General features: G+C 43.0%; 3 protein-coding genes across 3 annotated transcripts; 1 reads left to right on the plus strand and 2 right to left on the minus strand.

Annotated features, from left to right (window-relative positions):
* Window positions 1–783: 783 nt before the first annotated feature.
* On the minus strand, window positions 784–2,810 carry MELLADRAFT_47958 (uncharacterized protein; the record flags this gene model as incomplete). The annotated part of the gene is made up of 6 exons (XM_007408714.1): window positions 784–1,327; window positions 1,413–1,584; window positions 1,677–2,311; window positions 2,379–2,448; window positions 2,518–2,674; window positions 2,770–2,810. 5 exons carry the CDS (start codon window positions 2,562–2,564, stop codon window positions 1,184–1,186), a joined length of 1,068 nt encoding a protein of 355 aa, XP_007408776.1.
* Window positions 2,811–5,502: 2,692 nt separating this feature from the next.
* On the plus strand, window positions 5,503–7,997 carry MELLADRAFT_105465 (uncharacterized protein; the record flags this gene model as incomplete). Its single annotated transcript, XM_007408660.1, has 9 exons — window positions 5,503–5,692; window positions 5,901–6,268; window positions 6,343–6,477; window positions 6,560–6,684; window positions 6,759–6,863; window positions 6,942–7,126; window positions 7,228–7,571; window positions 7,652–7,762; window positions 7,857–7,997. The coding sequence occupies 9 exons, from the start codon at window positions 5,503–5,505 to the stop codon at window positions 7,995–7,997; spliced, it is 1,704 nt and encodes a 567-aa protein (XP_007408722.1).
* Window positions 7,998–10,187: 2,190 nt separating this feature from the next.
* Window positions 10,188–15,608, minus strand: MELLADRAFT_116155 (uncharacterized protein; the record flags this gene model as incomplete). The annotated part of the gene is made up of 13 exons (XM_007408713.1): window positions 10,188–10,729; window positions 10,857–11,112; window positions 11,191–11,327; window positions 11,410–11,736; window positions 11,820–12,361; window positions 12,414–12,531; window positions 12,595–12,949; window positions 13,100–13,243; window positions 13,311–13,446; window positions 13,500–14,676; window positions 14,745–14,889; window positions 14,951–15,088; window positions 15,541–15,608. 13 exons carry the CDS (start codon window positions 15,606–15,608, stop codon window positions 10,418–10,420), a joined length of 3,855 nt encoding a protein of 1,284 aa, XP_007408775.1.
* Window positions 15,609–16,318: the final 710 nt, after the last annotated feature.

Consider the following 16,318-nt stretch of genomic DNA (forward strand, 5'->3'; position numbering starts at 1 on the left):
CATCAGGGACCTCCACAGTAGCTTTCCAGGGTCCTATGATGACATCTCTCATCTCTCAATTTTAAGTACGTACATAGATGTACCAGAAAAGGTGTGGTATATTGATGACAGGGTCATTCAAAAAACAAAACTTGCAAGTAATAAATCATCACTTAAATACTTGACCTGTTACAATGTTGGTCTGGCGTATATAAACTTTCTTGTTCTATATGTGAGGTAGGTATTTCTCAAATCACTGTGATCAGGATATTTCAAAACCTATATTTTCAAAGGTCTACACTGATCACCTATGTAAACAGAAGGCAGTAAGTGAAGGTGTTTTGAATCCATGATCACATGTCAGATTGTGATGAAAATGATTGATGGGCTTGGAAGACCTTTCTTAAAGAGGGAAAGGTATTTCTTCATATTTTGATCAAAAGTGAATCATCATTGAAATGGATTATTTATATATGTTCTTGTATACTATGTTTTGTAATCTTTTGCTTACATCAAGTATTCTCAATTCCTTTGAGCAACCATGAGGGAGCACAGTCAACAAATATCCAGACTTGTCATAACTCTGATAAGTTCAACAAATATCTGAGTGCCCCAGGGACCAGATAACACATGTGCTCAGTCCACCATTGCCAGAGTTCCTACTATGATATAATGCAGGCTGCTATGTAGTAATCCAGATCTTCTAGCACAATGCTTCTATTAGTACAGGAACAAAGGTGCCAGGCAATAGTATCCTATTTCTACACTATATTTTCATTCAAATAAAATAAAATCATCGGTATTACTATCACATAGCAGGGGTTATTATTCTTTCAAGGTACTGATTATGTAATTCTTTGATGTTAAACACTGAGTGATGAAGCTATCAAACCTTACAAGTTTCATTAAAAACCAATCAAGAACTGAACGCGATGCTGAAAGGTCTTCCAAAATACATAATTTGATAGTTGAGAATGAGAGAAATTAAAACAAAACAAAATGGCTGATACGAGAAAACATGAGAAAAATACAAAAGAAAGAGAGTATCAAGAGGGTTCCAAAAGATTAGACAAGAGCAGCATGAATAGGTAAGAATGACAAGAAAATTGATGAAAAATGATTTGAATTCGTCTTTTCAAGTCAAGATCGACTGAAATATATACACACATAGAAATTGATAAAGGTGCTTAACCACTTGAGAGGTTTAATAATGACCTTGACCGTGCTCTTGGACTATACCACCAAATTGACTTGCTCCTGAAAACTCAGTACCCATGAAAGAAGCTCTATTCGGTTTGGCCAGTTTATTCTTTCTTTCCATAACTACATCACTAGCCATTGTTACAACCTATTCAGAATTCAAAATCATCTCATGAGTTTTCAGATTGTCTTTACGTTTTGATAACGAAAAAAAAACAGTCAAAAGCATTTACAATCTCACGATCTGTATCCCATTTGAATCCATCCCCAACCACATCTTCTTCATACCTCTTCATGGTATATTCAACTTGTCTCAATTTCAACTTACGCACATTGAATGCAAACAAGAAAGGTCCCATTGATGTTACCACCGTATTCTCCAAAGAGTCTGGTCCATAGTTGAATCTGTTGCGTACCAAATGATCCAAAGGTAAAACTTTCGTCAGAATACTTTTTCTCAAAGGTCAGGAAAATTGTATTAATGACTGTATACTAACGTGGCCCTTCTGAAGCTAATTGGTATCCCCATATCATATATCATCGCTCGATGCTCATGTTTCAATTCGACTCGGAACCCATCGGGTCTATCATCGGCCGGAAAACTTCTTTCGAAACCAGTGAAACCTTTCCTTGCTCCCTCAGTTTCGATCACCAGGTTCACAAACCAGAGGTAAGTGGGGCAGGTGGCAATCATATAATGTCCATTTTTAGTAGTATCTACGCCTCGAACTGGGTCCTTAAGCTTTAGTAGTGCAGTTTTTGCATTTCTTCCAATGACAGCGTCGTATAATCTGATATCTCCAGTATGAGACCCAATGGCGACCTGACCACTCTCGGTTGTAACTGCACAGGCAAAATCGACCTTGGTTTTGTAAGATCTGGTTTGATTGTTGACCCGTTTATTACCACTGATTCGAGGGTCAACAGTGTAGAGACTGTTGTGGGAAGTACCAATGAAGGTGGCTTCAGGATTCATCTGTGCGAACTTTGTTTTAGGCACAAAGGACGTGATCTCAGTTGAATCATCAATTTTCCATTCCTCGACGACTTTGCCAGTCGGAAGGTCAAGACTGTAGAGCGAGTGGGGGTTGTTTGCATCTTTCAAAATCATCGTCATGTCTTGATGATGGAGCTACAAGAGAGAGAGATAGTGTAAGGATTAACAGAGTATGAAGATCAAGAATTGGGAGGGTACTTACCATCATGTCTGTCGGCATAATCCTTCTTTTACCGTCCGGAGTCATTAGGTCTTTAGCAGAACCCATGAACCTGGAGATGGGATAGAGCTGCATCAGTGCGAGACTCGGAGATGACCCAAGAGATCAAGCTTCTTCTTACTTAAGCTGCTTGCGATCATCGGCTTCATTCCTAAACACGCCGATCATATTGCCACGCCGAACAAACGATAGATTTTCTTTGTAGCCAACCGCAAGTCCTGAGTTTTTGTGATTGTCAAGAAATTCGGAGAGTGCTGGGTTTTCCTCTTGGTTTTCGCCTGAAGCACATAAAGGAGGTAGAAAGAACGCAAAGCAAGAGATGATGACATGAATATCAGCTGATCTTCATAAATTATATCAATGGTGTACAAACCATGAGAGACGTCATCTGGCTCTTCAGCAGCCACTTCTTCATCTGAAGCTTCGGCCATGTCGACATCTTCGCCTTCTTCTATAATCACGCCATGTACTTGTCGATTCCAGCTCCTGGTCTGTGCTTCAGATCGTTCATAGCTACCCAATCCATTATCTCTGTCATAGACAGCCCGTCCAAAAACTTCCTGGGCACGAGTATATTCATCTCTGGAATCCGCATCATCATCCGGAAATTTCAAGAGCCACGTATAAGAGCGGGTCTCGGAATCGCCCGGAGCAGTGTAATGATAATTGAATTTGATAGCACCCTATTAAATCATATCGCGGTCAGTGAATGTACTAGCTTATTAAAGGTCGCGAATCACCTACCGCTTGAAAGGTGAGACTTTGCTCTTTCCCAATCTGCGTGCTGATCAATGTGAATGGCTCACCGGTCTGCTCGTCAGGCCCGGTCACAGTCAACCAACATATTTGTTGGTCTTCTGTCTCTGGACCAGGAGTCCAAAGGGAGGCCTCCACATCTTTCCGTTGAAGGTAAAAGCCAAATAAGGCAGCATCAAAGAGAAACAGATGGCACCGTTGAGCCCAAGTGCAGACGAGGGTTCCGGACGAGGGCTGAGACGCAGAGTCAGTTTTGATTTCAGCTGGATCCATTGGGGCTGGGCTTCCATCAGGTTGTTGGTTCCCGCGATTTTCTACTGATAGACTACGTCTTCCTTTAGGATTGGTCTCCGTGATGTCTGCTGGAGAGCGGTTGGTGTCCTGAGGTGCTCTTGATGGACGAGGCGGGGAAGCAGGTGTCGAAGTAACCGAGGTATCGGCCGGAGTCTGATCTGCTCTACCCTTCCCTTTTCGGTCAGGCGTGACTGACTTTTTGACAGCGGCTTGAGATTTTACATCTGGGGTCTCCTGCTTCGGTTGGATGGGCGGGGTGTCAGATTGAGGCTGTAAAGAGGCTGCAAGCATCAATCCAGCAAGTTCATCTTCGGAGTCATCATCGTCATCATCATCTTGAGCGCCACCGTTGGAACCGGCTTCTTCATCTTCTTCATCATCCTCATCCTCATCCTCATCCTCATCTTCATCTTCATCTTCTTTATCTTCATCTTCTTTATCTTCGTCTTCATCTGCTTCTTCATCATCATCTTTATCTTTATCTTCTTCATCTTCTTCTTCATCTTCTTCATCTTCACCCTCATCTTCTCCATTGAGAGTGTCACCTGTTGAGCTGGCTTCATCATCATGAGCGCCACCTGCGGAGCTAGCGTCGTCATCTTCTGTTTCTGATGCCTGAGACTCGTGCAGTACCGCTGACTCGGCGTCCGTAAGGTCTTCGGAATCTGAGGATTGATCTCTGAAGAGCGGTAGATCGGGGTAATGGCGCGCTGGAGCCGCAGGCTGGTCGCTGGGCAGGGTGCAACTCGGAAGCTTCAGTTTCACGGGTCGGTGGATTGGACAGAGTAAAAAATCGACTCACAGTACCCTAAAGATATCGAGCTCTTCGTCTGGTACTTCCGAGCTATCTGCTCCATTAAGCCTTTCCCACTAATCAAATGTATGCGTCAGAGGTATGGCTCCTCGCGTCATATTTGCTGCATATCGGTCAAGTAACATACCATAGAGCGATATATCACGTTTTCGAAGAAAGGTATTTTGTTTGAATCAACATCATAATGATTCATATCGACAAGAAATTCGTATGTGTTTGGAAACTGGTCGGTAGACTGATCGATCCAAGTAAAAACTGTATAGGTGGTCAACTCTTGATCGGTCTCATCCGTACTTTCAAACACTCTGAAACAAATGCTCTGATCTATCAAGAATGTCCTTTCGAATTCTTCCACTACATGTAGTCGAACAAAACAGATAAGGTAAATTGATGGTGAGAATGATCATATATGCTATCCAATCACAAACATTCGTCCCCTAATTCTTCACCCCCAGCCAAGACGCGGTTGATCGCCAATTCGAATTGAAAAGGTTCTGATGTTCGTCGAATTGTAGCCTCTGCATCCAGAAAGCTATTCCAAATGATAGAGCGCAATGTGATAGAGAACTTGGTCAGACCAAAGTATTACTGTAAATAGTCTATAAGAATATTAACTGACATGCACTTCCTTTCGACCTTTTGAGCATATCCAGGACGTAGGATGTCAAGTCGACCGCCTGGTAAGTTGATCAACAGGTCTGAAGAAACCTTCGATTCTTCCTCTGAGACGTGCAAGAATCATCAATATCAGGTAAGGTAATGATAATCAAATGAAGCACCTGTTGAAGATCCAGAGATCACTTTTGACAAATAGAAAAACAAATCAGTATCAGCGGATCGAGTATTTATCGTTTTTGACTCCTATCTCGAACGAAAAGATGATAATTACAATTGCGCATCTAAAGTTTGCAAGAAAAGCCAATCAGTGAGCAAGGTCTAAGATTAGGTATTGTTCTCAAAAATTCGGGGACTTACCATTTTAAACATGATGATGGAGGTCTCTTGGGTTAAATATGAGATTCTTTTTTTTGGTATGAAAGGTGTACGAGACCGAATTTGTCAAAGACATGAAGAACTCGACGCATGAATTCAATAAAACATCTCCTCGCTCTGACAAGGTCGGGTTTGGTCGGATCAGAGATACAACAACCCGGTACCGCGACTGTGAGGTGATCTCCATCTCGAAGTCAAGAATGCTGAGCTGAAACTGAAGTTCTCAAGAGTTTCATTGAACACTTTACTATGAATCAATCATCAAATAATCGTACCCTCATTCATCGTGTCTTCAGCAAGGAACACTCTTTGATACTCAGAGGAGACGGTCTGAGATGGATCGAAGATATGCTAGCGCACTATAAAGTCAGCCCTGAAGATATTGAAGATACTCTCAACACACTCGCTACTGAGTGCGAATCGGAAGTCACCCTTAGAGGTCTTTAACAATTTTCTCTTCAAGCCTTACCCTGTTACCTTCAATTCAGGAATATGGAGAATTGCTTGGTCCAACCTCTCATGAGATATATATCCTCGTCTCTTTTTCAATACCTTGCAGGATTCCATTCGAGGCTGAATCAGACGGTCTTCGGTTTTTTGTGTCTTTTCCTCGATCTCGTCTTTTGTCCATCGTTGGATATGTGCAGACGCTTCGGCTGTTGTAGACCAACACATACTCCAGACTGTTTACGATCGTCTCTTGGCACCCACAGCTGAAGAACCTACCTTAAACGCCGATCATGAAGCTGACTCACTAATATCAGAGTCTCACACCTTCAAAGTCATCGATGCCTTTCAGATACCTAGGCTCACTTGGTCTGAAGATCGTAAAATATTTGAACTCTTCGAAGCTGGTAAATCCAAGCCCTCGATTTTGGGTCAGCCCATGAGTCGATCACTTTATCTTCGAGATCGTTATCACGTCATCAAACAGGTCATCTTGCGCAACGAACATTTCTCTCCCCCTACCGTTGCAGGAGGCGCTGGTGCGGAGGAACGTGAAGAATACATGAAGGTCAATCCGCGATCATTATACACAAGTTGGCAATGCAACTCTTGATCACTCATCTGACCACTACGCAATAACAGTTGACTAGTACAAGGAACATGCTTGGTCGCGCTGGACAAAGGTTTTTACTATTTGGTATGTTGAGTAGAATGCAGGATTATTCTTACTGTCTAGAAGATCTAGATGGTAGGGTTAAACTTGATTTATCCAATGCTGTAAGTCCATGCAGCCAACACCCATGCACCTCGAGCTCTGGCGCGCTGATTGACTTTTGCTTCCCGTCTCGTTAATCCAAAGACTCCAGCTGAGGGATTTTTCACAGAAGGATGTTTTGTCTTGGCGGAGGGTGAATATCAGGCAGATGAAAGTTTTCGCGTCTTGGAGATTGGCCATCCACCCTCTGAGCAACGTGATGTTTGCAGGTGAGCACCGAGATAAACTTTGCGATCATTGAGGCAAGATTTCCCTCTCATGATGTTTTCTCCGCCCTGAACAGAAAGCAATTCGCTCACATAGACTTCACAGGAACAGGAGCGCTTCCGTTGAGTGAAGAAGCGAAATTGGTCAAGGCTGAATCAGCAAGCGATACACAATTTATAGTGTCAGTACCATCTTCTCGAGTGAAATAACATAATCTCTCACATAAGATTTAACTTTATGTCCCGTCTGTTGTTGATAGGATGTCGGATTTCTACCTTGATAACCCAAGTGTACTCATCAATTTCGAAAGAATCTTGGATGGTTACGAGGACCAATTTCAATCGTCTGGAGGAGGAATTCGGCCGCCCCCTGTATGGGTCTTATGTGGCGACTTTTCGCAAAAACCGTTCATCTTCGATGGTAACATGACAATGGCTTACACAGGTAGGTGTGATATCTGCAGAACACGCACCATACAGAGTTGGCGACTGATTATTTTGTGACACTTGTGCATGTCTGTCTGCTTCGTACACGCTGGGTGATAGCGTTATTCACCAAGTTGGCCAACTCTTTATCAAAGTATTCTAACATCACCCCGTACATTCACCTGGTGATTGTCCCCGGTCCACACGATCCTTGGAGCTCAACCACACTGCCTCGTTCCTCCCTCCCCCTTCCAATCGTCAAACCTCTCCTTGCTTCAGCCAGTCGAATTCCAAAGGAAAATATTCATCTTGTGTCTAATCCATGTCGGATTAGATGGATGTCACAGGAGTTAGTGATTTGTAGGGAAAACCTTATGAGTAAGATGTGTCGGAACCTTGTTAGTGAGTCTCTCAAGGATCCTACTTCAGCTATGGACAGCGAAAGAGAAGATATGGCCAAGTTTGTGAGTTCTTGATCATCACGGCTGCGAGTCTCATACCAGTTCCGAAGTACTGATGACTTTCATGCACGGGTGTGATGTAGTTGGTTCAAACAATATTAGACCAAGCTCATTTATCTCCTCTGGCACTCAACGTCCGACCGGTTCTTTGGGAATTTGATCAAGCACTTCGCCTCTACCCCATGCCCACAACGGTCAGTGTGTGCATCAACAAGAACACTTCTTGAGTGGATATGCGTGCTGAGTTGAGGCTCTATGGCCATAAACCTGGATGTGTATATACTACAGCTGGTACTTGCCGATAGCTATCCACCTTATCGACTGACATATGAAGGATGCCATGTATTTAACCCTGGAAGTTTCGGAGTAGGCTCCAAGCCGATTTGGGCAAATTATCACGTGGCAACACGTACAAGTGAAGAAAGGTAAGTGCCAATTCAAGAGCTCAATGACGATAGCTGAGTCAAGCAGGCACTGATTGTTTGATGTTTCCGTTCTCACCATCCGTCTTCTCCTGTGGCTGTGAATGATGCCCCTTCGACCTAACGCATCAAACAAATCCAACATGGGGTCTTAATATAGTGAGCTTCCAAGTTGATGATACATGTCTTGGTCTTCATCAAATTATCTGGCATATGTCACATGTATCACATGTAAACAGTGAAGAAGTGTAAGAACCAAGTCTGCTGCATAGATGTACCAAGATTCTGGCAACTCAAAAGTGATTGATTGGCATCAGGAGGATCGTGAGGTCCTTTCAACTTTGCACGATTCATCCACTCCACCTCTGTGATTCTGTTCATGTGAGAACTTGATACCCTGCCTGTTCATATTCTAGATGGCTGCACCCCAATTCATAGCATGGAGTACAATTAGGGAACTGGCATTGCCAGAATACAAATCTACATAAATGGTAGCTGTACAACTAAAGAGGTTGGAAAGGCAGAAGTGTTGTGGATGCATCCTCCTGTTCTGTCCCATCATTTTGCATGTTTTTCATATTTTCACACCCATAGTGTATGTGAGGTTGGAAACTTGGGTTGTGCCTAAAACTTGCAGCAATTAAGAATTGACCTTGTAAGACTGATAAACTCATCAATCTCCATCCAATACCTTCATTGCCTGCATGATCCTAACCTAACAAAGTCCCTCTTGGCAAGCAAGCCTGCAAGAGAGGGACTTATGGGTTATTCACAAAATTTGGTGTGTGTGCAAGAACTTTTGGCTGGGGAGTTTTCCAACCCACCATAACTTCTTACCCTTCAAATAAACAGTCTTTGGATCAAAGAAGAGTCGTGTGTGCCTACTAGATGTGCATACATTCATGTATCTAACTGTGTATTTGATGCAATGATTGCAAAGCAATGAAATGCTAAAGTTTGCAAAAAACCAAAATCTCTGAGCAAGCTGTCCAACCTGTCAAAACTTAAAGCTCAGACCAGACAAAATGAAATATTACACATAAACCCATTTTTCAAGTCTTTCTGTAGTGCTTTCCTGAAACCAGAAGATAGATTGCAAAGAAACAGTATGTGGAGGTTGTGCGGGTGCACAGGACCTTTCTTCAGTCCAAAGACTGTCTATTTGTAGGGTAAGAAGTTATGGTGGATGGAAAAACTCCATAGCCACAAGTTTCTTGCTCACATACCAAATTTTGTGGATAACCCATAAGTCCCTCTCTCACAAGTTGCAGGTTTTCTCACTGAGAGGGAATTTGTGAGGTCAGTGCATGATTCACAAGCCACTGTTTGGCTCTCATCAAGGAATCAGTCATTTCCTTCAATCATTCAGTCAGGTATAGTGAGGAAAATATGGAGCAGGATCTCAAAACACTGACATTATTTCTCATCTGGCTTTGGCACCTTGACCATCTCTGGCTTCCAACACCAGTATCCAACAGCTGAGACAAAATATGACACCCTTTTGAATTTTCAAATTTTTATAGACATCAGCCCAATCCTTGGTAATCTTGGACCAATTCTGTGTTTCTAGATTTTCACAAACTTCCACTGTCTCCCTGTGGGTCACCTTAGAACCTGAATAGTATGCAGAAGTATAATTGTTGCAAGAGTATTGGAAAACACAGGAGGATGCAAACATTATTGTTCCCTATCTTCCAGACTCATTGTACTGGATTTCTGGGACTTTTTTGTGGTTCTGCATTTCTAAACTTAGGTGTAAATGTGTATTTGGCATAGTGTGTTAATCAAACTGATGTCCAAGCCACATTTTGTTTCAATACCCAGCATTGTCAGCATCCAGGAAGCTGTCATCTGAGATGTCCTAGAATGTTGACCCCAAGAAGGAAACAGTCTGAGGAAATTATGCAAGGGTTGTTTTGGGCCAACACATTGCTTCTAGCTTTAGCATCAAAGTGTAGGCTAGCCATTCAAGCACTCTCATCACACAGCCAGTTGTATGGTAGTCGTACCCCAGTCCTTATTCCAGATATTGCCACAAGCATGAAATCCAAGTTCTTTGCCCCAATTTTTTGGGGGGTATGGTCTCTTTTAGTCTCAATTCTTCTTTGAGTAGCTTGGAACTGAACCAAGAACTCTTTTGTACAATGTGCAGCATTGTCTCATACAGGTAATGGTGAGGTATGTTTTATGATGTTGCTTGCACAAAACTTTAGATTAAGATTGTTACCTCAACTTGATCATAATTTTGTAAATAGTGTCATAATCTAATGATTCCCAAATATGATGATCTATTACAACTTCAAATGAACAAAATATGAGATGCTTAAGACAAAACCCAACTTAAACAAATCATCACATCTTGAACCATGCTTCAATTGTTAAAACATATAAAGAAACTCTAATAGTCCTCTGATTGAATTCTAACGTTTATTTAGCTTTACTAGATTTGCCCTTCCTTTGTCTCAATGCTTTTTCATCTTCACCAGATGATGTTGATGATGATCCAATCAATTTCTTCTCTAAATTAGCAATCGCTTCTGCTTCTGCTTTTTCATCTTCAATTGCTTTCAATTTAGATTTTTCAGTTTCTTCTATTCTTCTTCTTTCTTCTCTTCTTTCAATTCCTTTTGTGACCATCGGTCTCGGTCTGACATCTGACAAAAGGTTCTTGGCAATGATTTCCATCAAGAATGAACCACCAAAATCAAGGAGCATGACAATACACAATTGAGTTCGGAACTAATATTGATGGATTTAGGTCAAAGTGAGTTCCAAACAAATGATCAGTATCATTTCAACTTTTCTTAAAAGTCACCCGTTCTTATAGAGTCACGATCAAACACGGGGTTCACAAAATCGGACTTACGCTTGTTGGCATGTCCACCAGTTGTAGCCATCCATTAGCCTCCGGTACAAAGTTTGTTGCACCACAAAATGCTACTGCTGCGGCTCCCAGTAATCCGTAAAAGAGCGGTTTGTTTTCTTTGATGTCCTCCCGGAACGGTCGGCCTTGGAAGTTAACTGCGAATGTTGCTACACTCTGACAGGTCGACAAGAGATATATAGCGCTGTTTAGCAGACTTGGCTCAAATTCAGCATCCAAATTGATGTCTTTCGATCGACTGTAAAGCCTCGGAACCATTGATCAGTCGAGCTTTCAAAATGAGGTTCTAAATGGTCAACGACGATGAGAGACTCACGGCGATGTCTTTTCACACAGTGCGGTAATGTAGATCAACGCTGCAAGATGGCAGAAGAACTGAGCCATCACAGTCACCACCACGTATCCATTGAAGATACTACCCTGTGGACGCTCCTTTGAGAGCCTCTCAACCGGCTGAGACAATAAATCCATCAAACATCTCGTCAAAAGGGCCATCGAGGATTGAGATGATACATACAATTCCGGAAAGACTTACCTTAGCACGAGATATACAGAGGAAACATGCCGACATGCACATGCCCTGGATGGTCATTTGATAATCACCAAACTTGACCCCGTCCAGATATTGGACACTCAAACTGTAAGCTGAGATGAGACAGTTGGATGCTAGGATTTTGTACATCTGAGTTGTAGCCACGAGTGTACATCTACCCTGTCGTATGATAGTCGAGACAGCGGCAACATGTGACAGTTTTGATGTGAAAGGCGCCGCCACTGAAGCGTCACCCAGTTTGATTTGAGGTGGTCCGCCCGAATCTTCTTCCATGTCGGCCATTTTGGAAGTGATGTCGCTCAAGTTGAACTGTTTGTCGAAAGAAACACTTGTTCAATCGTGTCATTGATTTTCAGTGGAGAAAGGGATATTAAGTGTGGCCGATGAATTACCTTTTCCATTGGGTTCGCCTTACGCGCCTCATGGCCACTTTTCAGTGCTTTTTGTTGAACCTCAACCAATTCTGGGTAAATCTGTGCAAGAGGAGCTGGTACAGAAGGCGGTGGCTGGTTGAGTCTTTGAGAGATTTTCAGTTGAGTCTCCCAAATCTTTTTCAAACGCTCATTTCGCTGATGTTCCGCTATGGCTTTCAAATCTTCGGGCGAGCCGTCCAGCAATGCTACACCTACATGTGCCGCCTTCAAGGCACCTACATCATTTGTACCATCACCAGCCATAAGAGTGACATAGCCGAGTGATCGAAGGGAAGTGACCACCATCTCTTTTTGAGAGGGTGAGACTCGAGCATATACCCATACATTCTGGACTAGATCGTGCCAATTGGGTGTCGTTGAAAAGTGCGTGACCGCCGTACCGGTCATACATAAGTCGTAGTCATCAAGTATCTTGCGGTCAATCGGCTTTGCAGGGTCGGCTGGAATAATCAGACTATCATCCACAGTTCTCCATACCAGATCTGAATAGGTAGACACGTCTTTATGAGAATACGGATACGGGAAATCAGAGAATAAACCCGTCTACAGTACCTGTATCACTTGTGGCATTCTCCCGTTTGTCAAGAATTAAGCACTGCCGATCTACAATTTCGACCTCTCGAGCCACATGAACGGCCGTCAAGGGGTTATCGCCGGTGATCATGACACACTGTGCATCAAAACAAGTCAGCAAAAAAACCTGTGGATGATGTGTTCAAAAGATAGAACTTACCCGATGAGATGAGTCAGCGAGCATTTTCAATGTCTCGATCGCATCCGGCTTCAGAGGGCAAGTGAAAACCAGAAAACCGGCAAACACAAGATCACGCTCGACTTGATCCCGTGTGAGGTCATTCAATTTACCGACCCCACTGATATCCATAAATTTGTAAGCCAAGGTCAGTACACGGCTTCCACGACGCGTGTAGTACTTATAAGTATCCTCATAATGGGATGGGACCTGAGCTATCATTGTCTTAAGAACTTCAGGTGCGCCTTTGACAGAGACCATAGTTTTGCTTTGTCGATCAGGCATCATGACCGTTGAGACAGTAGACATCCGCTTCAGCAGTGACGAAAACTGAAACCTGCGACGAATTTGAATCGACGCGCGATGGAGGGGCTCAGTCGAGGATGGGAGAATAGTGTCTCCTAGATGTGGTAGAACCTAGGTACGTCAGATGTGATCGGAAAGGGTTTGAAAAGCTAGTCAATTTGCACCTTTAGTCAAATTCCACCCAGCAGCATCGATTGTTGTTTTTTCCATGGGATCACCGATGACACCATCTTCGAGGAGTACAAGAGCATGGGCTGAGGCGAGTGTAAGTGTAGTCTCTAGATTAGTTTGATTGAGCGGCACGAGTCGCAATAAGTCCTGCTGACTACAAAGAAATGAAAATCAGCTTCATTAATGGCCTACTCATTTGCGTGCTCGATGACGATGCTCACTCGACCCCAACCACACCTTCTACCATGAGGTCTTCGCCGGTAATTGTTCCGGTTTTGTCGAAGCAACAAATATCGACCCGACCCGCGGAAGGAATTCTGAAGGGCTCCGTGCAAAAAATCGCTGTCAAATGAGAAACTGTAAATGGACAACATCTAGTGGACTTCACAAATGATTGAAAAATCACTGACCATATTTCGATAGCGCAACCAACGAAGCATTCACAGCCATGGATAGTTCCATAGGCAATTCTGGTGGCACGACCGAAGTGATGATGATGACACAATCCAAGAGGAGCTTGGAGCGCTTGAGGTTGCGCTCCACTCCCTTGACCCATACGTAACGACTTGCAATGATGGCAAAGAACATGAGGAAAGCCAAGAAGAGAAAGCTCTCAAAGTTATTGGCCGTGACTTTTTCAGTGGAAAAGATCATTGTCCGGACCAATTGACCTTGAGTGGTACCAAATCCTGTACGTAAAACGGTAGCTAGACAACCACCATCGGGTGTAGTGATGTGTTTTTGACCTTTGACAGCCTCTTGAGGTGTCACCTGTAAAATCTTTGTACCACCAAATAGTCCTGAATTGCGATCTGCACCGAGGAAATCCAAGCGATCTGAACCAGTCCTCAACTCTACAGATTCCTTCAAGAGCGGAGTTGATTCACCCGACAACATCGCCTCACTTGCAATACAAGAGCCACGTAGAAGCAGTAGATCGCATGGCACACCAGAATCTTCCTTGGTCCGCAATACTGACACAAGATCACCTGGTACAAGATCTTCGGTTGAGATCTCAGCCCACTTTCCACAACGATAGACCTGGATCATGTAAGGCTTGATCGACATTGTGCGAAACTCATTGAGGGTCCGAAGACGTTGGAAGACCGTAGTACATTCAAAGACAATGAGCATGAATAGTGTGAATAAGCTGTAATACCAATATTGATCGAGAAACCAAAGTCCGACGGAGAACATCTGAAAGACGAAGAAGGGTGCCTGCATGTGTTCACCCAAAAGCTCAAAGAAGGTCGGTACGGGGATATTGAAAGTGTTTTTGCCATAGAGTTCCTTAGTCAAAGCTAGATCTGTCTCTGTAGCAATTCCGGTAGTACTATTAAAAGTGGCTAGAGTAGGGTTCTGGTCTGAAGGGTAAGCCAACAAGTTGAAGGTGTTTGTTTCAGGGGTGTAGAAGTAATCGTCACGTTGGTATTCGATGAATAGAACAGTCTCCTTCTCGGGTTCACTCGCTTTGGAATTCGGCTTCTTGACAGTTCGCTGAGAGCGCTGAATGGGGCAGAAGGCAGGGCTACCACGATTAGGTTTAGGGATTGCTTTGATGATATTAGCTGATTGAATGTCTGCCACCTGAAGAAAACAACATAATATAAGATAATGGGTTTGAGAAGGTATGTCAGGAGATTCAAGCTGATCACCTGCCAACACGTTGCTACTTGTCTGATACGAGTACTCCAACGGGTAGAGAGCCAAGTCAAAGCATGTCCGCCAAAGACGGTGACACAAAGCAGAAAAGTCCATTCCTGAGACTCGCCATCAACTGATCGGAGATATTTGTCATACCTGAGGAAGTGCAGCTCAGTATTCGATTTTTTCGCAAATACTGGTAGAAAATCAAACTCACTCCACAAAATAAGCATAAGCTGCTAAAGGATATGCAACTAAGAATGGGAAGACGTAGAAATGTGTGATGAGAGGCCTAAGCTTCAGGAGAACAACGGAATCGATGTCTGAGGAGACTATCTTAGGAGCGGTAGAAGACCTGATCGAATCGGAGATGATTGTGAGTTATAAATCTAAGATTGAGGTGAAAGATAAAAAGAAAAGAAATAGAAAGAAAGAAAGAAATGCTGATGGACTGACATGATGATTTGAGTGAAGTATTCTTGAATTCGATCGAAGTGGTAAATCCACTCTTCCCTCTTGACCCGATTCACCTCAAAAATCTGATAAACTTACACAGATGTTACATGTGCATACATACATACGTGGCAACATATCACACATGCTCATGAGTCGTGACATGACTCTCAATTTTGCATCACAGAAGCTCATGGCTCAGGCTGACTCTGAGTCTCTCAATGGGTGTTCCAAATCTTCAAGCTGAGCAAATTTGCAATATCAAGAAGGTAAGCCAAACTCATTCAGAGGTAGTCTGAAAGATCATGATTGAGTTCATGTTCACGACTTCATGCTACATTGTGATGCGCACACGGCAGATTGTTGCACGATGTCCAAACTTGCAATGCGACCCAAAACCAACCAGCTTGAACGATTGCCATGACATCGATGGTTGAAAGAAGCCTTGGTAATCAAAGTCACTGAACTAGTCTTAGCTAGTCAGAGTCTGACTCCGACTCTGACCTTCAAGTTGCGTAATTAGTTTTCAATCTCAAGAATATATATGTCCATCTCGCGATCACTGACTTTCTTTCATGACCCCTCGTCACTTGACTCGTTTCACATTAGTCTTAACACCGCCAGCGGTATACATTTGTTTATTTATTTATTTCAAACTGATTTATTTCAATCATCCTTGGTATTTTAACAATCCATCCTACTTCTGTGCCTCTACCTTGCACTCCACATATCATCGCCAAGCGCGGACGACAAACTTCCTTAAGCCAATCAAAGGGTGAAAGTAAAAGATGATTAGTCCCATGCTCAATCAACCTAACGCCTTGACTTGGCCTTCCCCAATTAATAATCACAACTCAGGTGCTCCTCATCAATCCAATCTTACTGACTTTCCTTCCACGAGCTCCACGTCCGGACTGAAAATGGCACCCAATAGGGTAATTCTTTATTCCTCAACTTACAAAACCCCTTCCATACCATCACTGACATCTATAAAAGTCGCATATGTTCCTAGTACCGTTGCTTGTGGTTTACCTATTATCTTACATCCTGTTCGTTGGCTCACCTTCGTAATCATAGAATCGTGACTAATTTGTCCATTTTGTATTACGCATCTCAGGCAGTTAGGCTTCCT

This window comes from Melampsora larici-populina (genome assembly GCF_000204055.1).
Source record: "Melampsora larici-populina 98AG31 unplaced genomic scaffold MELLAscaffold_13, whole genome shotgun sequence".
In the NCBI taxonomy this organism is placed as follows: Eukaryota; Fungi; Basidiomycota; class Pucciniomycetes; order Pucciniales; family Melampsoraceae; genus Melampsora; species Melampsora laricis-populina.